This window comes from Grammomys surdaster, unplaced genomic scaffold (assembly GCF_004785775.1).
Source record: "Grammomys surdaster isolate TR1022 unplaced genomic scaffold, NIH_TR_1.0 341, whole genome shotgun sequence".
In the NCBI taxonomy this organism is placed as follows: domain Eukaryota; kingdom Metazoa; phylum Chordata; class Mammalia; order Rodentia; family Muridae; genus Grammomys; species Grammomys surdaster.
In genome coordinates, this window is record NW_021604760.1 from 31,194 (window position 1) to 58,858 (window position 27,665).

The 27,665-nt window shown below is 38.8% G+C and overlaps 1 protein-coding gene across 1 annotated transcript in view; it reads right to left on the reverse strand.

Annotated features, from left to right (window-relative positions):
• Lepr (leptin receptor) overlaps positions 1-27,665 on the reverse strand; it is a 63,574-nt gene that overhangs the window by 24,485 nt on the left and 11,424 nt on the right. The window contains exons 3-8 of the mRNA XM_028778767.1: positions 24,384-24,701; positions 22,111-22,234; positions 12,322-12,527; positions 8,503-8,645; positions 6,703-6,847; positions 52-342 (exon numbers count right to left, since the gene is read on the reverse strand). Coding sequence (XP_028634600.1) covers positions 52-342; positions 6,703-6,847; positions 8,503-8,645; positions 12,322-12,527; positions 22,111-22,234; positions 24,384-24,701 — 1,227 coding nt within the window. The remainder of the gene's footprint in view (positions 1-51; positions 343-6,702; positions 6,848-8,502; positions 8,646-12,321; positions 12,528-22,110; positions 22,235-24,383; positions 24,702-27,665) is intronic.

Genomic DNA, 27,665 nt, shown 5'->3' on the forward strand with positions numbered 1-27,665 from the left:
GATAGCAAGTGATCTCATAGGACCAAGTGGATGAGACACTGGGATTCTTACCGATCACATATAATTCAGCATAGCGGTGATGGCATGCCTGCTCATTGCAGCAGTACACTGCGTCATAGGTAAACTTCCCTCGAGGTCTGGTGGCTTTCAGATTGGAGAAAGTAACTTTGCTAACGCGGTCACTCACAATGCTATACTGTATCTCAGGGATTTTCTCAGCTAGATTCATCCACCAAACTATCTGTTTTGAGGAGATAATCTGGTTTTCATTTTTGTAGATGCAATGAAAGGAAGCATTTGATCCAACACTTGTCAGAATCTTGGGTGGAATATACAGAACATCTGTAATGAAGAAAGAAAGGCGAGAGTTTAGATGGGAAGAGAAACCGTCATGTGAGCAGCCTTACCACAGGAAAGAGATGCCACATCCTGGTTACCCTACCAAAATCAAATCCGTGCACTGAGAATCTTGCTGCTGCTATGGACAGCCCTTTAGAGCGGCAGGAACCCCTGCTCTCGGATGAACACAGCCTCTATGAAAAGCACAAGCTTCCAAACATGGAGCTTATTCTTTGCAACTTTGTCTTAGCTACTGTCATCTTCCAAGCGACACGAAAAATTAACTAAGTGAAGCATCACACGCTTGCACAGTGATCCACTTGCCACCAGACTATTAAAACTGACTGTGCATATACAGACACACACAGAAAACTAAGTAAGTAAATAAATGATAAAGGGAAAAGGAGGACTAGAGAGATGGCTTAGCAGGTAAAGGTACCTGCCACCAAGCCTGATGAGCCGAGTTCAATCCATAGGACTGACACAATACAATGAGAGAACTGACCCCTGCGAGTTGTCCTATGACCTCAACATGTGGGCCATGGCACATGTATGCATGCAAAATAAGTACAATTTTAAAATTTCAAGACAATCAGTAAAACATAGCATGTGGGTTTCTTTTTTTTTTTTAAGAGTTATTTATTTTATGTATGTGAGTACACTGTCACTGCCTTCAGACATACCAGAAGAGGGCATCAGATCCCATTACAGATGGTTGTGAGCCACCATGTGGTTACTGGGAATTAAACTCAGAGACCTCTACAAGAGCACTGAGCCATCTATCCAGCCCACGTGTAGCATGTGTCCTTAGCACAGGTCACTATGACACAAAATCCTGAAGAAAAGGAATGTGTTGCTATTGTTTTCTTTATAGTTATGAAGGCTTCTAACAAGCAGTTGAATCGGTAAATGGTTTGCTCTGTAATATGCTAATTTTACAGCAATGATTTTATATGTACTGTGCATACTGCACACTTGTGCTAAGTGTATCTACGGTAAACAGAAACAAGACAGCACTGAACACCATATTACTGGGCAGAAGCTAGGCCACTAGATTATAGGCATGACTGAGTATAATCCCAGCCTCAAGGACATGCAGCTTTCATGGGAATGAAACTCACTAATGACTACTGCCTGCCACACACCTGAGAGATGCTAAAACCACTCAGGCTCCACAGTCTCACCTTTTAACTGTCTCAAAGCCTCAGAGTTACGCTTACTTTCTAGAAAGATACAGATTAACTTTCACAAATTGAGGCTCATCATTTGCAGATTACTTTTTAAAATCTCAAGGTGTTTTAGTTCAACATAAAATATTTCTGGTGAGACTTAATTGAGGAATAAAGTTAAAATATATACCGTTTGTAACTGATCAAATGCTTAAATCTAAACTTTAAGACAAAAATAAAAAGTGACAGTCTGGGAGCTGGGGTGTGATTGCTCAGGGGTTACAAACACTGGCTGCTTTTCCAGAGGTCTTAAGCTCAATTCCCACCAACCACATGGTGGCTCACAACCATCTATAATGGGATCTGATGCCCTCTTCTGTCATGCAGGCATACATACAAATACAGCAGTCATATACATATATAAACACATACATACATACATACATACATTAAAAAAGTGACGATCTAAAAATTTATAGTAAACTTGATGAAACATTTGAAAAAATGCTGAATACTTAATTTGGTAAAAGAGCACAAATATTATCCTAGTAAATATTATGCAACATTTAGTTTGAGGAATGAGACAGCTATAACTTTCTTTATAAAGCAAAACATAAAAAAACTGACAACTTCACAATAGCTACATTAACAAATAAAAGAGGATATTCTACTGATAAGAATTAATGTTATTAACTACTCAAAAATACAGACCATGAATCAAAGCATTTTTAGGTAAAGTTCTTTCAGCATTTGTTTTTCACAGCCCAGGAAACAGACTTTTTAATTCTAGGGGCAGACATGCTGATTTTTCTTTAAAGAGAAAACAGAGAGCCTGCTTACACAGACTGTGATTCAGCACACATCACTGACCATTACATCAGCACAATGAATGATAGCATCAAGAGAAATATTTGGGGGAGTTACATGAGTGGACAAGTTTTTGTTCCTACTGCAAGCACCAGTGTCTTAGTTTGTTTCTTATGAGGTGAGGTCCTTTCTCTTAATCCTCACCTACAGCCCTCAGAGGCAGCCGAGCCATCTGAGTTTAGTAGGCAGCATCATATTGAGATCTTAAATGCCTCCAAAGGCTCATAATCTGAAGGCTGGGACCCAGCCTATTCAGCTGCTGGGATCTATGAGAGCTTCATGAGGGACAGTGTCATGCAAGGAGTCAGGTGACTGGAAGTGTGCCCATGACAGAGACTGGGACCCAGGCTCCTTCATCTCTCTTTGCTTTGAACAGACTTTTTCTCCTATAGTCTCTCACTGGTTATGAACTATGTTGTCACAGGCTCAGAGCAACAAGGTTGAGCCAAAATAAATTTTTCATCTTTTAAAACTGATTTTTATGGGGGGTAATTTTGACTAAACAGTGGCTATTTATTCATGTTTTCTTTTTGGTTTTTTTTGTTATTGTTGTTGTTGTTTGCATATGTTTCTGTTTGGATGTTTGAAGGTTAGAGATACACCGGAGAGATAAATAAAACAGTCTAGCTGTTCAAAGTCACCTGACTGGCTATAGCACAAACGAACAGACCAATAAAGTTGTGTGTGTGTGTGTGTGTATGTGTATGTGTGCGAACACGTGCACATGCGCATACGTGCGTGTGTTTGCTTTGTAAGGTAATCTGAAAATATTATGTGAGAATGCAAAATATGAGCTGGCATTTGAAAAGAATCAAGCAAATTTAAACTTACAGATATTGACATACATTGTAAAGAAGAACAGAACTAGAAACATATCCACCTAAAGACCTAAACTGAATGAGATCAAATATTGATCAAAAATGTAGCAGATCAACCAGAATATTATATGAAGTTTCTAGAAAAGCGTTCATATTCAACTTTGAACCCTAGAAACTGAAAAACAACACTGATTTCTTTAACACCGAGTCTTTTTTATGAAGGAGAAAGTTTACATTTTAATTATGAAATAAAACAACAACAACAAAGGCTTTCTACATTTCCACATTGCTCGGTGGTTAATAAAGACAAACTATCAGGGAAGGGGACGTGGTGGCCTTCTATTTCCTTTGTGCAGCTTTCCTCTTCCCTTCCCACCTGGCCCCAAACTCTACACAGAAGCCTCCACCTGATTTACTGTCATTTCCGTCTCCACTTCCATGTCACTCATAGGGCTGAGCTGGTCAGGAAGACCAGATCATAGAAGATTCAGCTTCCCTTAGGAAATAATCAAAAAGTTCAAACACAAATTATCAGCATCCTACTACATACATAAGGACAGTAGAAACTTATTTAAGGAATAAAGATATAAAACCATCATATGAGTCTCCTCACGCCCTGGGCCCCTGAGTCTCCTACCCTGAGCCAATTGTTCAAAACTCAGTTTTGTTCCCTCTCACAATCTCGCTTCACATCAAGCAATTAGTGTCTACCTTCCCATCTCTAGGTTTTGAGAAGCTGAATACCTAGGCTGTGAATTTGTAAACTAAAATTGTATCTGATAATTCACTAAATGTTTATTGAGAGCTAAGTGCTGTAATAAGCATTTTGTTGTATCATTTTTACACTATTCATGGAAAAACAGCCTGATTTTACAGACAAGAAAATTGAGGCACAGAAAGGTTAAGAACCTCTCCAAAGAAATCACAATGTTGGTCCTTGCATAAACTTGTAGACCCCAAAATCAATGCTTTTAAGACACTGATGCAACTTGCTTTCTGACTAATTAACACTTCTTAAATACTAAGTAATCAATAAGGAAACTTGTTGAACAAAATGAATTGATCGTCCTCAGCATTTTACATTGCTACTTCTGTGTAACTACAATGAACCTGAATAAAACTGAACAAGCAGACTACCAAAGACACAATTTAAGTGTCTTCCTGAATTCACAAGTCAACTGTGGCAGGGGTTGAAACCACACAAGATTCTCTGGACTCTGAGAAACACCACATGTCACCTCTCTGAGAAAACTGTAAATACACTGCAGTTTCTCTGATGTTAAAAATAACTTGGAAAGTAGGCAGAGAAGTGAGGTGGTTGGAGGCCAGACACACAGGTCTATGAGTCACTGCAGTGAGACAGAGAGCCCAAGAGATCACTCACACCTGAAAAGGACTGCTGAATCACATGTGCCAGAGGTAGAAGTCTAGGTCAAATGTAGGATAGCCTTAGTGAACATCCAAGTGTGTCAGCTGTACCTACAGTATTCTTGGCAGTAATAAGCTCTGGGATGGATTTCTAGGCAGAGCTGAGCCAGGCATTCTTAGGTGATAACAACAGGTTATTAAAGCAGTTATAAACATCAAGGGAGGAGATTCCAAGAAAAGAACAGGACCCACCCACTGTGGGCAAAGCTTCTATGCTTCTGCCAAGCTTGGATTATTGGTAGGAAAACCTGCTGTAGGGGTAAAATCAAAATTTTACTGTTGACACCAAATACCGTGAAACAGCAAACATGTCTTCAGGAAACAGTTGCAAGATATTGCAGCACACTGACTACAGAATGACATGCAGCCTTCGAGATGGCTGATCTTCACTGAAACCCTCAAGGTCTTTTGGCATAAATACAAGTTTGATCCTCTGTAGTTATTATGAATCTAGAGATCAAACCAAAGTATGAAAATCAGCCAGAGAATGGGAAGAAAGGAAAAGAAAAAAGAAAACAGTTTTTGGGTCTGCTATCACTGCATTGGGAAAACATGGCATCCACCATTGTGGATAGGCCACCTTCTAAAGATAACTAGCATTGCCCTGGTGCTATTTGGTGGCACTACGAAAAATGCTGGGGTTAGGAAGGCAACTGGTAATCTTAATCCCCAGATCCTTGCTAAATTACCTGGCCTTGCGAAAGGAGCCTGAGTCTATCCCAGCAGGCAATGAGTACATAAGAAAGAAATACCCACCATAGCAGCTGCTGCTGTTGCTGCTACTGCCAGCATTGCTGGAATGCCAGAACCCACCAGGGCAGGGCTCTCCATCCCTACCTATAGTCTCACCTCCAGAAACTGGAGCTCCTCTCCCTTATTTGAGACCATCCTTGAGCCTGCCCACTGGCCTGACCTCTGCTCAAGGAGCACTGATGTGCATGCCTTGCTTCATGAATGAATACCCTCTACCAGAAATCAGAGGTTCACCTTCCCCTAGAATGCATGCACCAAGACCCTAGGATGTGGCTAATGAAGACAATTCTTTCTTCCCCCGTGAAATTATATAGCCTCTGAGCTCTTTGTCCCATCTTTTTGTATTTATTACAGCTAATAAAAAGAAATACACCAAGCAATTATACAAAACAACTCTGAAAGTGTGAAGACTTTATTCTGAAGACTCCAAGAGCAGGCTGGTGAGATGGACCAGTAAGTGAAGAGAATCTGCACAAGCCTGAGAATCTGAGCTCAGAAACCCAAAGCCACAAAAAAACACTGAGCCTGTGACCTTGACCCTGGAAGGCAGAGATGAGAGAATCCTAGAACCTGGCCCAGGCAGCTAGTCCAGCTGAATCAGCAAGCTCCAGGACCGGAAAGAGACCCCATCTCAAAAAATAAAGTGAAGAGTTATAGTGGAAGACAGCCAAATTCAACACACACACACACACACACACACACACACACACACCACCTACCTCTAAAATTAAGCATTTTTAACATCTTATGTTTATGTTAAATTTATACACATAAATTTAAAACTAACAACATAAATGGTATGCTCTGGGTTCTTATAGTGAAAATTTCAAATTAACTTTGGACCTTTTTTGAAGTTTTCCACTATATAGTCAAGGCTGGCCTCAATACTCAACCTCCTCCTGCCTCATGCTTCATAATATTGAATGCACAGTCATGGGCTATCATGCCCAACTTAAATATTTCTCTTTTCATATTAAAAAAAAGAATTCAATAAGAGAGTGTTTTAAAAGCACATACATAGGAACTCATATGCAATTTCCATCAACAGATTAGCCTGCTTGAGATTTAAGAAAAATGAAGCTGGGCACAGGCACCTATGTCTATAAACCCTGCACTCAAGAGACTCTGAGGCAGGAAGAATGCCAGTTCAAAGTCAGCCTAGTCTATATACCCAGACCTCGTCTCTAAAAAGAATTTTACATACAATGTTCATATTATTTCCCCCTCTTGTTTGCCGGAAATAAAATTTGAAGATGCCCCTGATGTTACCAATGATAAGAAAGGCAAAGTCTGGGAGAGCATTTCCAGAGCAACTTTACAAGGCCTACCTTGTGTGGTAAAGACTTGAGGTGAGCTCCAGTCACTCCAGACTCCTGAGCCATCCAGTCTTTTGCTCCTCACCTGGACCTCATATGAAGATCCAGGAAGCACATTGTCTACCAGCAGAGACGTAGCTGAGACGATTTCAGCAGCCTGTTAAATGTTATGTTGAAATATCAGAACATCAAGTTGATGTGGAATGTTTGCCAAAGTTGATAATACATAAGCCAAGGCAACTTTCAAAGAGTTATAACCTTACAGATGAACTGTCTGAATACAAAACTAAAACAGAAACCAATGGCCAAACGAAAAAGAAATGTTATGCACCCGTCAATAAACCATTAAAGAGCCTATAGATCGTACAACAGATGTAACCACTGACAATAACTGAACACTAATATCATATGGTCTTTACGATTTTTGAGAAACGATCCCAAAATTATTGAGAATCTTGTAGCGATTTTGCCATCTGTCACACTGGTAGGAAACAATGTGGAGAGGTATAGAAAGGCCTGTAAGGCTCCTGAAGGAAAGGTGCACAGAAGAGGGACACGAATGATATTAAGATCCTGACCTCTACAGGGCATGTGTACCACTTATAAAACAAAGGAGGACACATCTAAGGCCAAAACCCTGCAGAAACCAAACTCTAGCTAGGATCTGTGTGGCTCATTCAGTTTTCTAAAAATGTGCTCCAATCGAAGTCCCTGGTCTCTTCAAGACTGTCAGAGGAAGAAAGGGGCCATAGGTTAAAAATGATGAAAAAGCATAAGGTATGTGTAGAACAGTATCAGAACTTTCACATTTGCAATCCTGTGATCTCCAACTTCCTAAAGAGAAAGTATCTTGCAATAGCCTTCACTCTGCATTTGTTTATACACCTGACACCAAGGGTTCCCAACCTGTCTCTGCAAAAATAAGGTCTTAGAAAAATAACACAGTTCTAAAAGATCGATTTTTTTTTACCTTGGAATGATGTAATGCTTAGGTTTACTACGTGCCATGAAAGTTTTCACATGGCCCCATGGGCCATTTGTAACCTCCTCCCCAGCCACCCCATCTCCACCATATTATCCATGGTACAGTTCTCTCCTGTCAGCTTCAGCCACACTGGCCTCTGCATTGCTGGTCCATCTGCTTGTCATCCAGTTCCCTAGACACCTACCTACACAGCCATCTCCTTCAAAGCTTTGCTCAAATGTCACCCTCCCAATGAGGCCTGCCCAACCTCTACTTGCTATGATGATATTTCAGCATTCTCTTATCCAGCTCTATAACCTCTAGGTATCTTGCTGTATCTAGATAAGTTCCTGGCAACAAACAGCCATTCAAAAAAAAACTTTGGTGTATAAGCGAAAGAGGATGCTGATCAATTTCATGACAGAAATACATACATTGTTTGTCAACACACTAAGAAATAAAAAAGTACAGATGCAATGTAAATCAGCAGTCTACAAATAAAAACAGTTATAACTATAAGTTAAAATGCTATAACTGGCCAGGTGGAGGTGACACACCATGAATCCCAGCACTCAGGAGGCAGAGACAGGCAGATCTCTGAATCTGAGGCCAGCCTGGTCTACAGAGCAAGCTCCAGGACAGCCAGAACTACATAGAGAAACACTGTCTCAAAAAAAATTATGCCTGGCTTCCTGTCAAGCATAAACTATCTCAATATGTAATAATGAAAATAGTCCATTCTATTCTAAAAAGCACAGGCATATTTAGCAGGCAAAGGTAATTCTAAGATACTTAGGAATGTTTAACTGCTTCTTAAAATTTCACTTTCATTACAAAAATATACTTACCTCTCTTACAATTGTAGAATTCTCTAAATATTTCACCTGATATTGAAGAGGAAATGGTGCTATTGTTTGGCTGTCCCAAGAAATCTTTAAATTGCCATCATCTGTGACTTCCACATGCAAACCTAGTGGTGGATCGGGCTTCACTTAAGAAAAAAAAACAAAAAGACCTTTAAGCCGGCCAGTTTTCAGGGCAATCATATATGAATAAAATGAAGTTGAGATGAATAGTTTGCCTTTCAAACACTTAAAATGTTACCTCATTTGAGGGCTAATTACAGAGTTAAATCAGAGATGCAGAATGGGCCCTTCTGCTGTACCACACTCATCCCAGCAAATCCTGTCTTCATTCTTTCCCCTGTGTGGGAAAGGCTATAAAACCAGGAAATGGGATAGTTTTGATAAATGTGATTGCCTTCTATAAAGTCTTCCTAACTTCACATTGCTAATAATTTTCAGTCTTACTTGGAGTCTCTGCCTAGTCCAAGTCACTGTGCCTGCTTTTGCTGGTCATGAGGACAAGAGCAGTGTGCAGAACAGTATTCAGAAAATGCACAGACCTGGGCAAAAGTAGGCATATCTATCCATGTAAAATAGCAATCCAAAGCACACCTACTCATCTCAGAACAAACATGACCATGCAATAATTGCACCATTAGAAGGACCTGTCTCTCTTTAGACAAGGGAGTGGGGTTTCTTAGCTTAATGGGGATTTTAGCTAGGTAAATGATTTCTGAATTCAAATGTACATGTACATATTAACATTTATGTATGTATGTGCATATATATGTACTTGATTATTTCAACTACTAAGAAAATACTTTAAGTATGTGAGGAAACAGTTTAAGCATCTTACAGGCAAAGATTACTTTAACAAATTATGGTTCATACCATAAAGGTATGAATTCAAGCAGCCATTAATTCCTTTATTCAAATCTGAAGACACTTATTTTTTGTGACTTGTTACAAGTTTAAGCTAGTCTAAACAGGGTGAACTAAACACTAACCAACATGTAAATTTTACTATGTTCCCGAGCAAAAACAACACAGAAACTTAAAAAAATAAATACAGCAAAGAGTGGTGAAATTACATACAACGGCAGGCTCTTTCACATTTCCTATCTTCTACCAGTACACACTCATATGAAAACATACAAAAGATATATACATATCACTACATATTGCATAAAGATGTTTCCCGGCTCTCCCACACCCAGCTCAGCACTGCTGCGGCTCACCCACTCATCAAGAGTGGGGAAGACTTGCCTTCCACCTAAGCAGCCTACCTTGGTCAGCTCCTCCTCTCCAATCACAAACTCTGCTGTGATCAAGATAACTACCCTTTATCAAGTCTGATGTCACTCTCCAACTAAGTTTAGTCTGCCTCTTGGCACACTGTGCCACACAGCTGCATACACCTTCAGTGAAATGTGTTTTATCCACAGTTTCTAAGACAACACAGTCTCCTTAATTCTTACTAATGTCTGTTAGTGCTTCTCTTCCTAAATTCTAACTGGATGATCTGACAGAATCCATATGCTAACAACTCCCAAAGATATATGTGTTTCCCCTGAACTTTGGAGTCTTATATCCAGCTGCTTATTCCATACCTCGTAGAACTCTGAGTCATCTCACATAAAGCAACCTTGACTTCTGCACACACACCTAATCCCCAGCATTCCTCTCTGAAGAACTGGTGTTTTCACTGATGGAGATTTTTAGGGACAAACTGAAAGGTAAATTTTAATTCCTCTCTGTCCTTTAGCTCCTACAAAGGAATCTCCTCAGTTCCACACATCTTTATTGCTACAGCCCTAAACTGACTGGCCAATCCCTACAGCCTCCCATCTAGGCTCCTCCTCCTACTCACACACCTGTTCTTTTCCCTTTAATAATAACATTCTTCACAAGGTAGAATAGAATCTGAACATACAGATATGTGTGATCATATGACACATCTGATCCTACCAACTCCTAATCAAAAGTTTCCATATGAATGGCATCAAATCAGAACTCTTTAACGCTGGCCTCTGGTGTTCTCTGTCCATTAGCAATTCCGATCCAATCTCTTCTAAGGCACACTTCATTAACGCCACACTTGGGGACTTCTGCATGTTCCTCATTTCATCACTTGGATTTTGTCTTCAACCCAGGGAATGAATGTGTTCTGTTTTGAAGCATTTCTTACTCTGGAGTTTTAGATGTGTACCTACTTCTTCCTCATTCAGTTAATACTAAATAGATCATTGACCATCATAGTGGAAATGACAACCCCCAAATCAACACTACTACCTAATACATCTTCATTCTTTCACTGCACTTACAAGTTTTTGGATATTTCAAGTTCAAATATAAGAAATTGATTTTTTTCTAATATCTCTGTATTAGGACAAACTTAAGAATTTCTGAATACATATAAATTCAATGGTCACACGTTAACTTAACTACTCTTCTTGGAAATGAAATTAAATGCAGTGCTGATCTAAGTGCTTTTTAAAATTGCCTAGTTTTGAAAAGATAAGAATATGAAGCTAAATAAATATTTTATCATTTTTTTTCCTGTGACATAATTCTACAATTGAATTGCTTGGGTATTATTGTCATTATGTTGCAAAAAAAGCCATGCTTATGTCTTTAGATAACAGATTACTTGAAAGTCCTATTGTTAAAATTGTTAAACAAGAGTCCAAAAGTACCATCTTAAGTCATGTAAAAAGAAGCAATGTTTGGAGCTGTGTGGGAAATTGTGAGAGATAAACGGAAAAGTGTTTTCAGTGGCATCAAGATCCTTGAATCAAAGGCAAATGAGAGTTGCTTAGAGAGTGGTGAGATTGTTCTCCTGGTAAAGTGCCTATCACATGTGTTTGGATCCCCAGTATCCACATAAAACATAGGAATATAGGCATGGTGGTGTGTGCCTACATTCCTAGTGATGAGGGACCAAAGACAGGATGATCCCTGGAGCTTAGGACCAAGCTAATCTTGCCAAACTGATGGGCTCCAAACTCGGTGAGAAACCCTCTCACAATAAAATAAAATACAACTGAAGGTTGATTTTTCACCATTCACCTTTGGCCTCCACATGTACCTGCCCACACACATGCACACATATGAAGAGATGCATGTTATCATTTCAGAACATGGAAATAAAATATAGTAAAGCTGTTAAGTAACATACAATTAAACACAGTGTACATCACTGTGTATATAAAACTAAGTACCTTAATACATGCCAGTGTTATACACAACTATGAATTAAATATGTAAGTTTACTAAAGGAGCCTTGAGGATCTTTGCAACAGGTTGTCTTGTACTTGGGCTGCACAGTGGATGGCTTGACTGTTTACTGCTCCGTATTGACTCTGCTCAGTACTACAACTCTGCCGTGTGAGTAGGAAGCCTGCCTCATTCCTCAGTGTCTCCAGCCTCTATAGTAATATCTGCACACATGACTTCTAAGATATATTTATTGGAAAAGTAAATTCAGGTAAAAATGTTTTTAATAATTTTCAAAAATAGTTACCTAATATATAAACAGATGATAATCAAATAATATACGTCCATTCACTAAATCCAAGACTTAAAGGAGCCATGGGTGCTTCAAAAGACCATTTCAGTGCTAACGTTAGAGACATTTGCCACTGTGAACACAAGAAGAGGTTGCCTATAACACCCTAGGACTACATTCCCCATGTTTTTCAGTAGCAATCATAATGACGTAAGCCAGTGAAAATCTTTAACCCACAAGTAACCTTTCAACATCTTTGCATGATTGATTTTTTTTTTTTTTTAGGGCCACTGTCACTCTGAAGCTCAACTTACCAACAAGCATGGGCTGCAGTGACATCAGAGGTGACTGAAAACTCACACCGGCAGATGTGATTTCCAAATACATCACAAGAGCGTAGTTGAGTTTGGCTCTGGGTACTGGAACATGACATTCACATTCCTTAACACTGCAGTTGCACTGGACAGTCTGAAAGCTGTCTTTCAGCAGAGGTAGAGGCAAATCATCTCTGACTTCAGGCCTATATTTAAATATAAGAGCAAAATGTAAGATGGATATGGAGACTGAGCAGGTTTGGAAAGCAGAATATTAAATCCAGCTTAAAGGTGAGCTATATCAGAAAGAATAGAGAGGTAGAGCGGACTGACTGTCAAGGAAGCATAAGCAAGGGGACAAAGACACTAACAAGAGAAGTCACTCTAACATACCACTCACAGTGAAAATACCCTTAAAATATGAAATAAAGGCTTTTTAAGACATGCCTAAACTTAAAGAATTATCTTCAGATCTGCATTATGAAAATGCTATAGAAAGGCTCTGGACACAAGAAAATAAAAGAACCTTGAAATCTAGTGTCACACAAAGGAATGAAGTTTGACTCCAAGGATAATTATTTATTGTCTGATTAAATCAAGATTGATGGCCATGTATTTGCATGGCACTTCATAGACTGAACTGAAGTATGCAGTATGAACACCAAGCTTGGGGGAGCAGAACTGTACAACTGAATATGATACATGACATACAAAGTGGTATAGAGTTGCTTAGATTCTAAGACGTGTCATAATTCAAAAGCTACTAAAATAGTAAGTCATGTAACTAAAGCTAGTAAGCATCAAAGAAGATTAAATGGAATCATAAAAATAAACAAAAAAACAAGAAAAAATGCAACTGGGTGATAGTGGCTCACAACTTTAATCCTAGCACTCTGGAGGCAGAGGCAGGCAGATCTCAAGTTCGAGGCCAGTCTGGTTTACAGAGCAAGTCCAAGGCCAACCAGAGCTTCACAGAGAAACTCTGACTCCAAAATCAAAAAACCACAAACAAACAAACAAACAAACAAACAAAAATATGAAGAAAAGAAGAAAAAAGAGAAGGCTTGAGACTAGAGTCGTTGGCATTAAATGCAAATAGTCTAAATGTCTCCCTTAGAAGGCAGTCAGTAGCTAACTGGGCAAAAAAAAATAAGACCCAATTATAAACCTCTCATAAAAAAATCAATCTTAACACTAAAACTCAAATTTACCAAAGAAGATGGTTAGAAAAAGATATGCTATTTCAAGATAAATTAAAACAAAGCTGAAGAGCTACATTAAAGTCATAAAGTTGAATATAGTGCAATAATTATTTTCCAGGGTAAAGAAGTCATTTATAACAAAAAAAAAAATGTGGAGGGGGTCATGAAAAGTACATATAATATGTGTGTGCCTAATAACAGGAAGAAATAGGCTATTTTATAACTACTGGTAAAAGGTTCAACTCTTCTCTAAAATTTAATATAACAAGTCAGGATGAAGAGCTGAACAACACTGTCAAACAACTTGACCCACGTAGTGAGATTAGCTCTCCACATCCTAGCCGTACTAAAGTCACCTTGCAGCAAGTCATTATTTAGCACCGCCAAATTGTACAAAATAAGCCATTCCTTCCATAGAAGAACAGTGTTGGCAAAGAGCAGCAGACTTTCTGACAGGACAAGGGGAAACTAGACCCAAATATCTACTATCTACTTGCTACTGTCTATTTAATTATTACTTACCTTTAAAAGTAAATAAGCTTGTTCATATATATGAGAATTAAATATAGTGTTTATGGTGGTTTGAAGAGGTATGGCCCCCATAGACGCATGGGTTTGAATGCTTGGCCATAGGGAATGTCACCGTTAGGAGGCATGGCCTTGTTGAAGGAAGTGTGGGCTTTGAGGTCAATATATGCTCAAGCTACACCCAGAATGGCCCAGAGTCTCCTTCTGCTGCCTATGGATCAAGATATACAACTCTTGAATCTTCCAACACCATGTCTGACTGCATACTGCCATGCTCCCTGCCATGATGATAATACACTAAACCTCTAAAAGTATAAGCCAGCCTCAATTAAATGTTTTCCTTTATAGGAGTTGCTGTGGTCATGGTGTCTCTTCATAGCAATGGAACTCTAAGACACATGCGAAGAGGAAGAGAAGGAATCATAGAGGCTGAGGGAGATGGCTCAGTGGGTAAGGTGCTTGCTATACAATCACGAGGACCTTATTTTGAGTTCAATGAAGCTATAGAAGCTGAATGCAATTGCAAACATCTATTATTCCAGTACTTTCACTATAAAATGGAAGCAGAAACAGGAGAATCCCCAGAAGCTCTGAGGCTAGATAGCCTGATATGTTAGCAACAAACAAGACACCTTGTCTCAAAACAAAATGGAGTGTGAGGACTGACACTCAAGGTTGTACTTTCTCTCTCTCTCTCTCTCTCTCTCTCTCTCTCTCTCTCTCTCTCTCTCACACACACACACACAAACACACACACACACTCTCTGCTAGTATTTAATTCTTATATATGAACAAAATGTACTTGAAAGTACATAATGATGCCAGAACATTTGTCAATTTGATTTAAAATCTGGTTTCTTTACAAACTTTACCTTGGGCAAAATTTTCTAGTTAGTGACATAAACATTTACAATTTAAAATTCGTTGTTAACAATGGTTCATAGAAGCCACACATGGTTCATAGAAGGTACATTTGGTCCTCTGACTTTTGGTACAATTCTTTTCTTCCCAGAAAATTTCTCTATAAAATCATTAGCATTCTCTAAACCAGACCTAAGCTAAATTACTGTAAAAGTATACTACCTAAGGTCCTGGACTCAGGAAAGCTTACAGTAAACCCCCAGTCCCCAGTTCTTGAAGGATAACTTTACCTATCTTAGTTTTGTAAATTGCCTATTTGATGTTTCATACCAGTGAGCTGGTATGGTAAAAATGGTTTCACAAAATTTTACCCTACTAGTATCAAATAATACAAAGAATAATGATTCTTAGACCTCATTTCAAATTCATGGATTCTGTGTCTTTAAAATAAACACAAACATTCTAGCTCTACTTGAGACCCACTGGATAGGCTGAGGTGTGAGGCTTTGGCCAAGATAAATCTTACAGAGGAGGGAGGTGAACTGTACTATTCTAAGTTCTCTCTCCAAACAAATGGAGAATCAACAAGGACAAGAGGAAGAAAGAAAAAGGAAACCATAAACTGAAAGAAATCTCATGAGCAGTCTGGTAGATTTAGGTGAGAGGCATAAGTATCAACCTACTTCTTAAAATAAGAGAGGACTAGAATCCATGCCCAGTTGTTGACAAGGCAACTAAACTAACTCTTCAGCAGAGGTTCTTTAGAAGGAAGGTCAAGTCTCCCTAGGGCCAGAAGTAGAACATAGATTCTGTTCTTTAGAACATAAGGAAGAAGCTTTGCCTTTTGGGGCCTTCATAGGGTCTAGATCCAACCACTTTTTCATAGAGCAATTTAAATTCTAAGGAGGAACGTTTTTTCTAACATTTCAAAGAAACAGAAGACAGGGTCCAAGGTAAGGAGGGAAAGTTCTATCCTGGTTGGCCTACGAGTTGACTAAAATTATCTAGCTTCCTCACATGAGGACATGGGAATTATGTGATATCTTGCCTCTCTAGAAAAAAATTAAAGTCAAGAAATGGCTCTGGGCAAACACAGAAGAGAGAAGGGCTTATCCACAGGAGAAACTGAGCTTTTAGCATGAATCCTAAAATTGCAGTAGGCCAGTGAGGTAGGAAAAGCCTAGTAACCCTGAGTCACTTGAAAAAAACTTGTCTGCTTCTCCCTGGTTAAGCAACATCCAGAACCTTCACGTCATCCCCATGGGTAATCTGGGGTCAGGCATTTCCTGGTAGAGAGGGAGATAAACAAGACTGTCTTAACATTGTGTCCATTAATATTGGACACAAGTTCAGCAAGAGCTGAATATGTCCAGTGAAGCTGCTTGCCAGGGGAACACTCAGGAAAGGACTTGAGTGTCTCCTATTAAGAAAGGGTCAAAAACAGGAGGTCATAAGATGAGACTAAGTACCCTGGGAGAGGGAGCTAAGACTCATGGGGGGATGGGAATAGCATGATTGAGAGGAGAGCTAGTCAAAGTGTGAAATTCTACTCATCATTGAGTTTCTAGGAAGAACAGGTTAAAAGTGATGCCAAAGAATGTGCTTAACAGCGAACCCAAAGCACTGAAGCTCATACATGTAGGGTTTGTAATCACCACATGCTGATTTAAAGAAAACAAACCCCCCTAAAAAAATAAAACAAACAAAACAAACAAACAAACCTGGGGAGCAAAAAAAGGGAACCAGCCTTTCATAGCCAGGAAGGTCCAAACACCCCAGTGTGACTCGGCAGGAAGTACTTCCTTGTCTGACCTGGTCCATAGGCTCCTGTGTTCAATGGTTTCCCAGATCAACCACACTCAGCCTTCAGTCCTCCAACTATTCTGTCTGTGTCTTATACACTTGCAAATGCTCTGTACTCTGTTCTGCCTGCTCTTAATTTTTGCAGGATGTTCCTTAGTTCATGTGTACTGTCCTCTTTATTGTATGATCACACTTTCAAACTTGGCTATAGCATTCTATGTTTTTAAAACATACTTCAGCTCCACAATGAAGCATGTTGTGTAGATATTTCCTAACAGACTGAAACATTCTATCATACAGGAAAATTCTTTAAGCCAAAAGGTAAATAACTCAAATAGCTTCAGGAAGTCCCTGAAACTGACCAGATTCACTAGCTGTCCCCACCTACCCCAGAGGAAACAAGAAGCAGAAATCATCCAAGCTAACTGGAAGAGGTTTAGATCAACTGAGTCACTTGGAAACTCAACCTGTTGAACTGCCTCCATGTGTGCAGTGCGCCCAGGTCCCCAGCTTTGGTGAGCAGTCATTCATGCTGGGGTAGGCTTTAGTGATATACCTGTATTTGAGTCATCTCTTCTCATATAAGTAACCCCTCACTCATATTACTATAATTAATCCCAGTAAAACTCATTGGTTCACCAAATTGAACCTTGGTGGTATCCTCACTTTGGTCTGCCATGGGCTTCCTATCTGGAGTGAAGAGTCGTGTGTGTGGTCTCTCTAGGGGAAAAAAAAAAGCATGTGATAAACACTATTGCCCACACTCAACTCAGAATGTGGTTGCACACAGTAGAGTATTACAAAAAGAAAGAAAGAACTTCCTCTGTGGTCTAAAATAAATGTCTAAAGCAGTCCCGGAATATCACATTTCTTAGAGCAGCATCTCTCCTTCAAGTGCTCAGACAAACATTAATATCTGAGCTCAAACAATGCTTTTCGCTGAGGATGTATTTATAGTTATTTTTAATCCTTTTTAAATATCAGATTTTAGCTTCTGGAAAAATATACTTTTTTTACACTTTGAAAGATGTCTCTTGTGAGTTTTAATGGAACAAGGGGTTGATTTCTTTAAAATAAAATAATACCTTTAATTACTATTTTAAACAAATCTCAACATTTCTAAATAAGTAAGCTTAGTCATAAAGCTTTGCCATACAAAGCACTATGCATAAGATCATTATCAAAGCATTCAGAGATGTTAAAGTGGTTTTCAAAATGGGGTTAGATCTAGAAGCTAAAACTCCTGCCATGACACTCAACTATAACCAATAGCCTGGATCAGTATCTGGACATAGGACAATGTATGTTTCCTCTGGCTTCTAAGCCCCCAGCCTTTCAGAAGAAAGTACCTTTGTGGGCATAAGCATCACAGAAGCAGAGATTCATCACTGATGAAATAAGCAAAGAGCTTCCCATCCTTAAATGTAATCAGCACTCATGACTGGACAACAAAATTAATTCTGAAAATCTAAACATGGAAAAGATAACTCACAAAGCTTCTATTCTGAGTATTTTACAAGTCCCCTCACCCCGACCCCAGCTGAAGGATGACCCTGAATATATAGCATACATAGAATATGACACAAGCAGAAGGACTGGACATCCTGGCAGATTATGACACAGAGAGCAACTGTCCATGTGGGCTGAGCCAGCAAGTGGGAGACTGAATGCCCTAACAACTAGATATAGGCCAGGGATTTATCCATTTGCCTTTTGGAAGTACTTTCCACAGACAATCATGATCGTTCTCATTTAAAAATTAGATCGTTTTAGTTTTATTTTCTATTAAATAAAATTTAAAAAAGGACCAAAACCAGCTTGAGCAAGAAAAGGTTTATTTGGTGTATAGGTCAAGCCTATCATGGGGAAATGTGACCACAGAAACTCAAAGCAGGAGCTTGAAACAGAAATCACAGAGGACTGTTGCTTATTGGCTTGATTTCTACATAACTTAGGCCTACCTTCCCAGAATGGCACTGTTCAGGAGAGCTGGGCCCTCCCACATCAATCAGCAATCAAGAAAATGCTGCACAGACATGTACATAGGCCAGTGTGATGGTGCCAGCCCCTCAACTGAGAGGATGCCCCAAGTATGTCCAGATTTCTGTCAAACTGACAAAATTTAACCAGTGCAGCCACTGGTTAAATTGGTTGTGAAATCTTCCAGATCATAATTTGGTTAGCTGGTTCCCTCTCTAACCTGACCAAAATGGAAAATCAGCTAGAATCTAATTAAGGTTTTTTTTCATGTGTCTGGCAAGCCAACTCACCAGCCATGGAGGTATAGATAGAGTATCTCCAAAAATGGACTTATTTTTACATTTTCAGCTATCGCATGTATATGTTAAAGATAAATTAATATGGTTAACTTAGCTGTGCAGGATCAAGTCACCTGCACTGCACTGACTCTCCTTTCATTATTTACAAACATGTTCATAAGAGCACAGAAGGGAGGCAGCATCACTGGGAACACTTCTGTGGGAGGACAACTGCAACTCAGTAGCTTTCACCTTTTACAGATGTGTGCAGGGTTCAAGGTTTCAGTGAACCAATAGTCTACACAGAGATGAAGATGGTAACTCTTCATATTTGACACTTTGACACTTCCTCTCGGCTGCTTATTTTTTTCATTTTTATACCTTTTGGGGATTTTCTCTTTTTTTAACTAATTGCATAGGTAATAATACAAAGTACTAGGTTTCACTGGAGCTTCTTCATAGTTATGTGCCCTTCTGCTTTGATCTCAGCCATTTCCTTCTCCACTGCTCCTATATGGCCCCCTTGCCTCTGCAAGTGGTTCCCCCTCTACCTGGGTTAGTTCTCCACCTTTGCTTTCCAATTATGTGTATTTTATTATCATATGCCCTTCTTTCCTTAAGATGTCTTCCTCTCCTCTCATGATTCTCTCTATAGACTCATGACCTACAAACACACATATAAATAATATAGATATACACAGAGATACACGCACACACACAGCTATAGATCTGTCATACGTGATCTTTATGTCGAGGTATTTCTATTCCTGATTTCTCCAAGGCTTTAATTCACAAAGGGATGTTGAAATTTGCCGAAGGCCTTTCCTATCCTGTATCAATTGAGATGATCATGTGATATCTCTCCTTAAGTATATGTAAATGATGTATTATACGTAATGATTTGTGCATGCTGAAGTAATGGTAATAAAGGCCCATTGCCTATGGCTCACAATGAATCACCAAGGGCTTTGAATGTATAACACAGTCAGTGTAAAGCTTTCCTGGTATCAGGTAGGAAGGAAGAGCTAAGGAGAAATGCAATAGACTAAGTGTTCTTATTTTGATTTGGAGTTGGTTGTTAAATCAGTGGTCCCCTTTGACCAGAGTGACTCAGAGAAATCAACTAAACGCTACCTAAATTATAGCTGTAAATTTCTCAAGCCTAGGAGTCTTTACTCAATCACTTTTAAAAAAATAATTCTCCTTCTTTAATACAGATAGAATGCCACCTGACAAAGGAATTGTCTTAACAATCACTTTAGTCACCAACTGAGACTACAGAGGGGCTCAATGTATGTAACAGCTCACATGGCCATCTGGGCGAACACAACCTGAATTGCACTTGACAAAGTACACATTTTTGATAAAGCCAATAAATATGGCACAGGCTAAAGGACTCACAAACATTCAATCTTCCTTTCACCACCAGCACTTCCTGTTGGAATTTTATTTATTTTATGTATGTGAGTACACTGTCACTGTCTTCAGACTTAGCTCTAGAGCTTCTACTGTATTATAAGAGGAAGTGTCCTTTTACCACCTGCCTTTCAGACCAAAGATGGAAGGGACACCTCTGCTTAGTCATGAGCACACGCCTTTCAAAATACCTGTACTAAACTCAAATAATTCATGTCTTTTTGTCTTATGTTGTGACCCACTGACATTAACCAGGGCCACCAGAGTGATCATGGGGCCTGTGGGCTCAACAGGAAGTACACAAGTAAAGACAATGACTCCTCCTCTCCCAGAATCTATTTGTAGCTATTAGTTCAGCATGGAGGGTGTGGTTATTTGAATAAGGATGGCCCCAACGGACTCATATATTTGAATACTTGGTTCCCAATTGGTAGAACTATTTTGGAAGGATTAGGAGGCATGGCCTAGTAGGAGGAAGCGTGTCACTAGGGGTTGGCTTTGAAGTTTCAAAAAACTAGCACTATGAGTACCAAGGTATTCTCTGCCTTCTACTTTGTACTTTGAGATGTGATCTATCCCTACTGCCATGCCTTTGTTCTGCCATCCTGGACCCTAACCCTCTGAAATCATAAGCTCAAATTAACTCTTTCTTCTATAAATTGGCTTGTTATGATGTTTTATCACAAAAAGTAACTAATACACAAAGTAGAGTCCCCATGAAACCCTCACACATCTATGACTGACTATTGACAGAGCCAGCGTTGAGCAGGCTTAGTGCAAGCAACCAAAACCACTGTGAGTCTGCAATTTTAATATCTATGCCCTGTCCAGAAGATGGCCTTTTACAGTCCTTCTCTTTATCTTCTAGCTCTTACTGTGTAGTAAACTTGTGTTTTAAAAACAGAAGTGAAGTGTTTGTTTCATTTTAATCACATTGCACTCTCCCAGAATCTTTAAAATGGAGAGCTGTATGAAGCCTCTATTGTTCTTATGACAGTTCAATTAATTAACACACAATGGAAACTAGAGTCTTCGCTTTCCTTCTCGTTCCATTTAATTACCGAAGCATTATCAGATCTTTCAATCTGGGTACTCTCCTGGACACATCTCTAATCTGGCTACCCTCCCCAGAAGGCTGCTCCTATAAGGGAGACTGCCTATAAACCCAAGTTCTTCTGCCATGGCAGTTCTGAGTTCTACTGGCTTTGTGAATTCACCAGATCATCAGAAAGGTAGAGACTCTTCACTTTCCTCATCACATCAATCCCTCAATAAGACTACAGTCCTAACATGCCTCCAACTGCTACCCATCCATTTAACTTCTTTTCGTCAATATCAAGTTTTTAAACCCATTCTGGTTGGCCATGTCTTTAAATGTGGTTTGTACACAGTATAAAACCTCTCACAGAGGGATACATCAAAAAGAGTATGGGATAATTCATATAATAAACACATTAGGCAATTCACACAGAGGCGTATCTGACAACGTCTACATTTCTTTTTGTCCGTCCATATCTGCAGTATCTCTGTGCCTAAACAAACAGGAAGAGAGAGAGGAAACCTAATGGAGTAGATTGTTGTAGAAAAGACATCCAAACTACTCTCTACAATGTACAGAGCTGCAAAAAGAGGTGCAGGGATGGGAGGGAGTCATAATCCACTTCTGTGCTTTAAACAAATCAGGTCATACAGCCAGCCAAATTAATTTCATCGGTACTCACAGATCATATAAAAGATGGACCTTAGAGTCATAATTCTTGAAGGGGTTCTTAAGTAACGGTTCCACATGACAGATGAATAATGTCAAGTCCCCTTTCATCCAGCACTCTATGTCCCAGTTTACACCTGCATTAAAAATAAACTGCATTAAACCTGAAAAACACTCTCAACAATCCAGTGAAAGAGAAGCACTAAATTGAATTTAGCAGTGTTCTGATACAACTTCCGCTGGTCATTCTGAGAGGGGAAATCAGGCCCTGATAGGGAGGAACTTGCATGAGCCACTCAGTGTCTTCCACCCTCATTTTAGTCCCTTAGCCCCACCACATCCCAGCCTGTCGTAAATCAGATAATTCAATTCAGTTATTATCCCTCAACTTGGGTTTAATCTCAAGCCACCTAAACAGGGCAAGACTCATTTTTATTACCCTTAGTAAATGTTTACTTTTCAAGGGAAATCACTACATCAAATAAGACAACTACCTGTAGCCCCTTGGAACTCCAGCTCCTAGAGATGGGAGGACATTTTCTGGCCTGCACAGGCAACTGAACACATGTGGCATCATTTATATAGAAATGCATATGTATGTGTAAATAAAAAATGAAAGTAAACCTTTTATGGCTAACAAGACAAAACTAACTTGACACAACATTAACATATTTCTCCAAATGAGAAATATTCCCAGTTACTGGGTGCCTTGTGTGAAGGAGAAACCTATGTGAAAGAATAACAAATTGAAATCTTTGATAGTCATTAGATACCCTACTCATTTTAGTCACAAAAACAATTCCCTTATAAATTAACTAGCTATTAGCCATTTTCATAAAAAATTAAAATATGCAATATGGTAATCATTTCCCCTCCAGAAGTAAAGAATGTGATAACGTTTTTATCATTCAAGACTCGTTACTAAGACTCTGTTCATTCTTAGCATGTTTAAAAATCAATGGATTGGCTTAGGCATTCCTTTACTAGTTAACAAAAAAGCTTCATTCAAAATAAGATTAACATTTATAAAGTGAATTGAAATTATTCCTACTAACTTGTTTTTAAAAATCTAGTTTTATAACATAATTAAATTTCAACATTATTCTTTTTGTGATGATTTATTTTGTTCTCTCTCTCTCTCTCTCTCTCTCTCTCTCTGTGTGTGTGTGTGTGTGTTTGTGTGTGTGTGTCTGTACAAGTTTAAGTGCACCAAAGGCATGCAGGTGGACAGAAGCCGGAAGAGGACATCGGTTCACTTAGAACTAGAGTTAGAGGTGGTTTGGGAGTCTTCTGACTTGAATAGTGGAAACTGAACCTGTACCTTCTGCAGGAGCAGCAAGTGCTCTTACCCACTGAGCCATCTTGTTCTTAAACTGTTTTCAACATGGGGTGCTTTTTTCCACATAATCAATAGTGAGCAACTGGGTAGATGGGAGAACACCTGGCAACATCTGAAGATTTCTTTAGTTTGGTTTGCCTGTTGACACAGGGTCTCACGTTGTAGCCCAGGCTGGACTGGAGCTCACAATCCTCCTGCATGTCTTTGCTTCTCACATGCCACTATGGTGGCTGGAGATATTTCTGTTATTACTGGGTAGAGACCAGGACTATCATTAAACATTCTGCAGTACAGAGGTCAGTCTGAAGAATTATCTAGACGGAAAGGTCATTAGCATCAACGGTGAAATCTCAACTAACACTATACAAGAGTCCTTACTTATGTATGCCTATTTTTCCATATTTTGGGTATTTTCATCTAATTGACTCAATTAAGTCTTCTCTGCCCTTTCAGAAAACTTAGAAATAATTTTGTTTTAATTTCCATACAAAAAATTAACTAAGCTTTTGGGGTGTATAATTCTTAAGACAACAATTAAACTCACTCAGCATAACATATATTGTTTCAGGGAGATTCTCAGTCTGAACAATTCATTACAATTCAGAAATATTTTTAAATTTAGTTAATTCAACAGTGTTGTTAATAATTTGATATTTTATCTATTTAAAGTGTGCACTTTCTACTTCCAAGAAAATTTAGACTTATAACAGTGTATTTACAGGTAAAAGAGTTCCCTTAATGACAGTTTTATAGGATATAAAATGATCTGAGCATATTTACTAGTCACACATGCATACTAATTTTAATTAATACTAATATAAAAATTATAATATATGTTAATTATATAAAAAGATATCTAATCCATAGAAGTTTCAGAGAATTGAAACATATTGCCGAATGCAGGCAGAACACAACACTGTATACACTTGGAACATAAAAGTACTTACCTAGCTGACGAAGAACTAAAGCCTTCACCACTGAAGCCAGTGTCTTCCCTTCAGTGTTGTCTGTGAGTGCAGAGCAGTTTTGACCCTGCTCATTCCCAAAGCAACAGTGGAAGATTGTTTTGGATAACTCAGAAATGTAGATACCACTTGAATTAAATTTAGCTTCAGAATCCCCCTTCAAAGCTGAAGCATTGTTTGGGACTCCAGCAGGTGAGAGAAAGGAGTCATTGGTTGTATTTGGTGGTGCACAAAACAACTTAAATTTCCAGGGAGAGATTGGATATGCCAGGTTAAGTGCAGCTATCACATAAAGAAATTCTGTTAGGACAGCAAAAAGACACAGAAAACAAGCCATCATTTTCCTGAAGATTAACGTAACAATGAAGTACTTGAGATTAAATGGCACAGTATTTCTGAATAGAAATATTTAATCTCCAGAGTGCTGGATCAGTGTCTAATAAACAACCCTGAGCTTCTACCTTCCAGTGTAGTAGACTTGAGAACTTGATATCTTTACTGAACTAATTCTACCTCTCCTCTGGAAATTCTTGCATCAATTTTCCTCATTAATCTAACAAGTTTACATTTTAGTATGAGAAAATTTACTTCAATTTTCTTCCTTTTTATACAAAAATTATCTAACTTTCAGAATAAATATGAGTGCTTAATTTATCAATAAGCACTAAAGCACTCTTAAAATTCATTAAAAGACTCAATGTGTTAACAATTTTCACTGAACGCTTTAGGAGAGAGTTTGTCTTTGACTTAAGAGACAATTTGAGGTCCCCTGAACCTTCCAGGTGCCTCTAGATGCATGCTGTCACATAGGAAATGTTCCATGCACTCCCCAGGAAATGACACAAAACAACACATTCCCTTCAGGAAATTCACACTGTGGATGAACCTTTTAAACATAAAACTAAGAACACTCACAAAACCATACCCAAAAAGCCTCAGGTTTTACACTTATCTTTAAATAAGTGTTTTTTGAAAATAAACAATTGAATACACCATTTTACAAATGAACTCAAATAATCTGCTGACTGTTTCACTGTGTATATTCACCAACAGAGAGTTCTGAGATTTGTGTATGGATTTGCATGGAATGAGAGTTTTGAAGAAAGTGTAAAGTAACAGAAACAATGCTCTTTGTTGTCTCAATGGATAAATAAACTGTATAATTCAGACAAAGGCATAATATTCAGTTCAAAAGAGAAGTATAAAATCAGCCATGAAGAGACATAAGACATTTACACGTATATCCCTAGGAAGCCATCACAATGACACAATCTGCATAATTCCACCAAGGACACTGGTTGCCAGGATCTCAGTGGAGCAGAAGGGTAAATAAGCAGGCCGTGACGTGGAGAGCAAGCGGGCAGGGACACTGACTTCTATAGTAGTGGGGAAATGTCATCTTGCATTTGTCAAAGGCCCAGAATGAACAAAAGTAAACAATGAACATCAAAACACAGGAAAACTATTTTTTTTTTAAAAATACACTTATAGAACATTTGTAGTTCCAGCTACCCAGGAGGATGAGACAGGAAGATCATTAGGGCCATCGGTTTCAAGACCAGCCTGGGCAACATAATGAGAGCCCTGTCTCAAAAGAAAGGGGACTGGAATAAAAAAGGAAGGACGGTCCCATTTAAAATAATTACATTTTTAGAAGCATCAAGGAAGTGAAAGATTTCTACACTATCTATAAAACATGGATGAAAGAAATTAAAGACAAACACAAATGGAAAAGTGTTCTATTTTCATACAATTGAAAGAATAACTATTTAAAAACCTACTAACCAAATCAGTGCACAAGTTCAATGCAATTCAAAATGCCAAAAACATTCTCAACAGAAATAGAAATAAATGGTACAAAAGTTCATATGGAACCATAAAGGACTACCAAAAGCTCAAGCAACTTGAGATCAAGAACAGAGCTGACTCCAGCCATGCATGGCAGAGCATGCCTGTAATTGTAGCACTCGGGAGGCAGAAGCAGGCAGATCCCCGAGTCTGATGCCAGTGGTCCTCAGAGCAAGTTCTAGGATGGCCAGTGCTACACAGAGAAACCCTGTTTTGAAAGAAGAAAATACAATAAATCTGATTCCAAATGCAGGACCAAGACACAGAGCTAAAGCAGCTCAGTGCTGGCACAAAAAGAGGCCTGAGTCAAGGGCTCATGACCAAGAACTCAGAAATACATCTGTGTTTCCAGAACCAACTAATGTTCAACAAAACCGCCTGCCAAAAACGCACTGGAGAATTAACAGTCTCTTTAATAAATGGCACTGGGTAAAATGGATATTTATAAGCCAAAGAAGAAAGAAAGAACAAAAGAAAGAAAGGAGGGAGGGAGGGAGGGGAAAAAGAATAGCCTCATCTTTCATCATACACAAAATGAACTTAAGCTGGATCAGTAGCCTAAATAGCAGGCCTGCAACTATGACAAAACTACAGTAAAGCCAGGAAACACGACACTGAGCTACATGATATTTGGGGATATACTCCTAAGTGACTGGCAACTACAGCAAAAAATTGACAAAGATGATGTCAAACTCTATATTTGCCACTGCAAAGGAAATATGCAACAGAATGACTTCATATATCAAACCTCAGAATGGGGTGAAATGTCTATAAATTGTATGTCTAATATGGAGTCAATATCCAAAATAAACAAGGGATCATACATCTGTGGCACTAATTGGGCAGAAAAAAAAAAGGACGCAAAGTTGGGAGGGAGACGTAGTTACTGGGAATATGAAGGGAAATGACTTGAATGTGACAAAGATACATTTTATATATGTATGAACTTAGAGTATTAAAAGTACTGTAAAAATAATGGTACTTTAAGATATTCAAAAGACACAAGCAAATATCTACTAAAAGAAGATGCACAAGGAGCTGAACAGATGGTTCAGCAGTTAAAAGCACTTGTGGCTCTTCCAGAGGACCCAGGTTCAATTCCCAGTACACACATGGAACTTTACAAAGTTCTATAACTCTACTCTAGTTCCAGAGATTCAGATACCCTCTCCTGGCCTCCATGAACACCAAGTATGCACATGATGCATAGATATACATGCAGGCAAAGCATCAACACAATAAAACAAAAGAAAATATATGAGTAAGTGGTCATGGGTGTGTGTGAAAATGTTCAACCTCACTAATCACTAGATAAACCAAAACAAAATCACAACACTACATCACCCCACTACTGTTAGAAAGACAGTTCTCAAAAAGACAAAACTGACAAACATTAGCCAAGATGAGCACCATTCT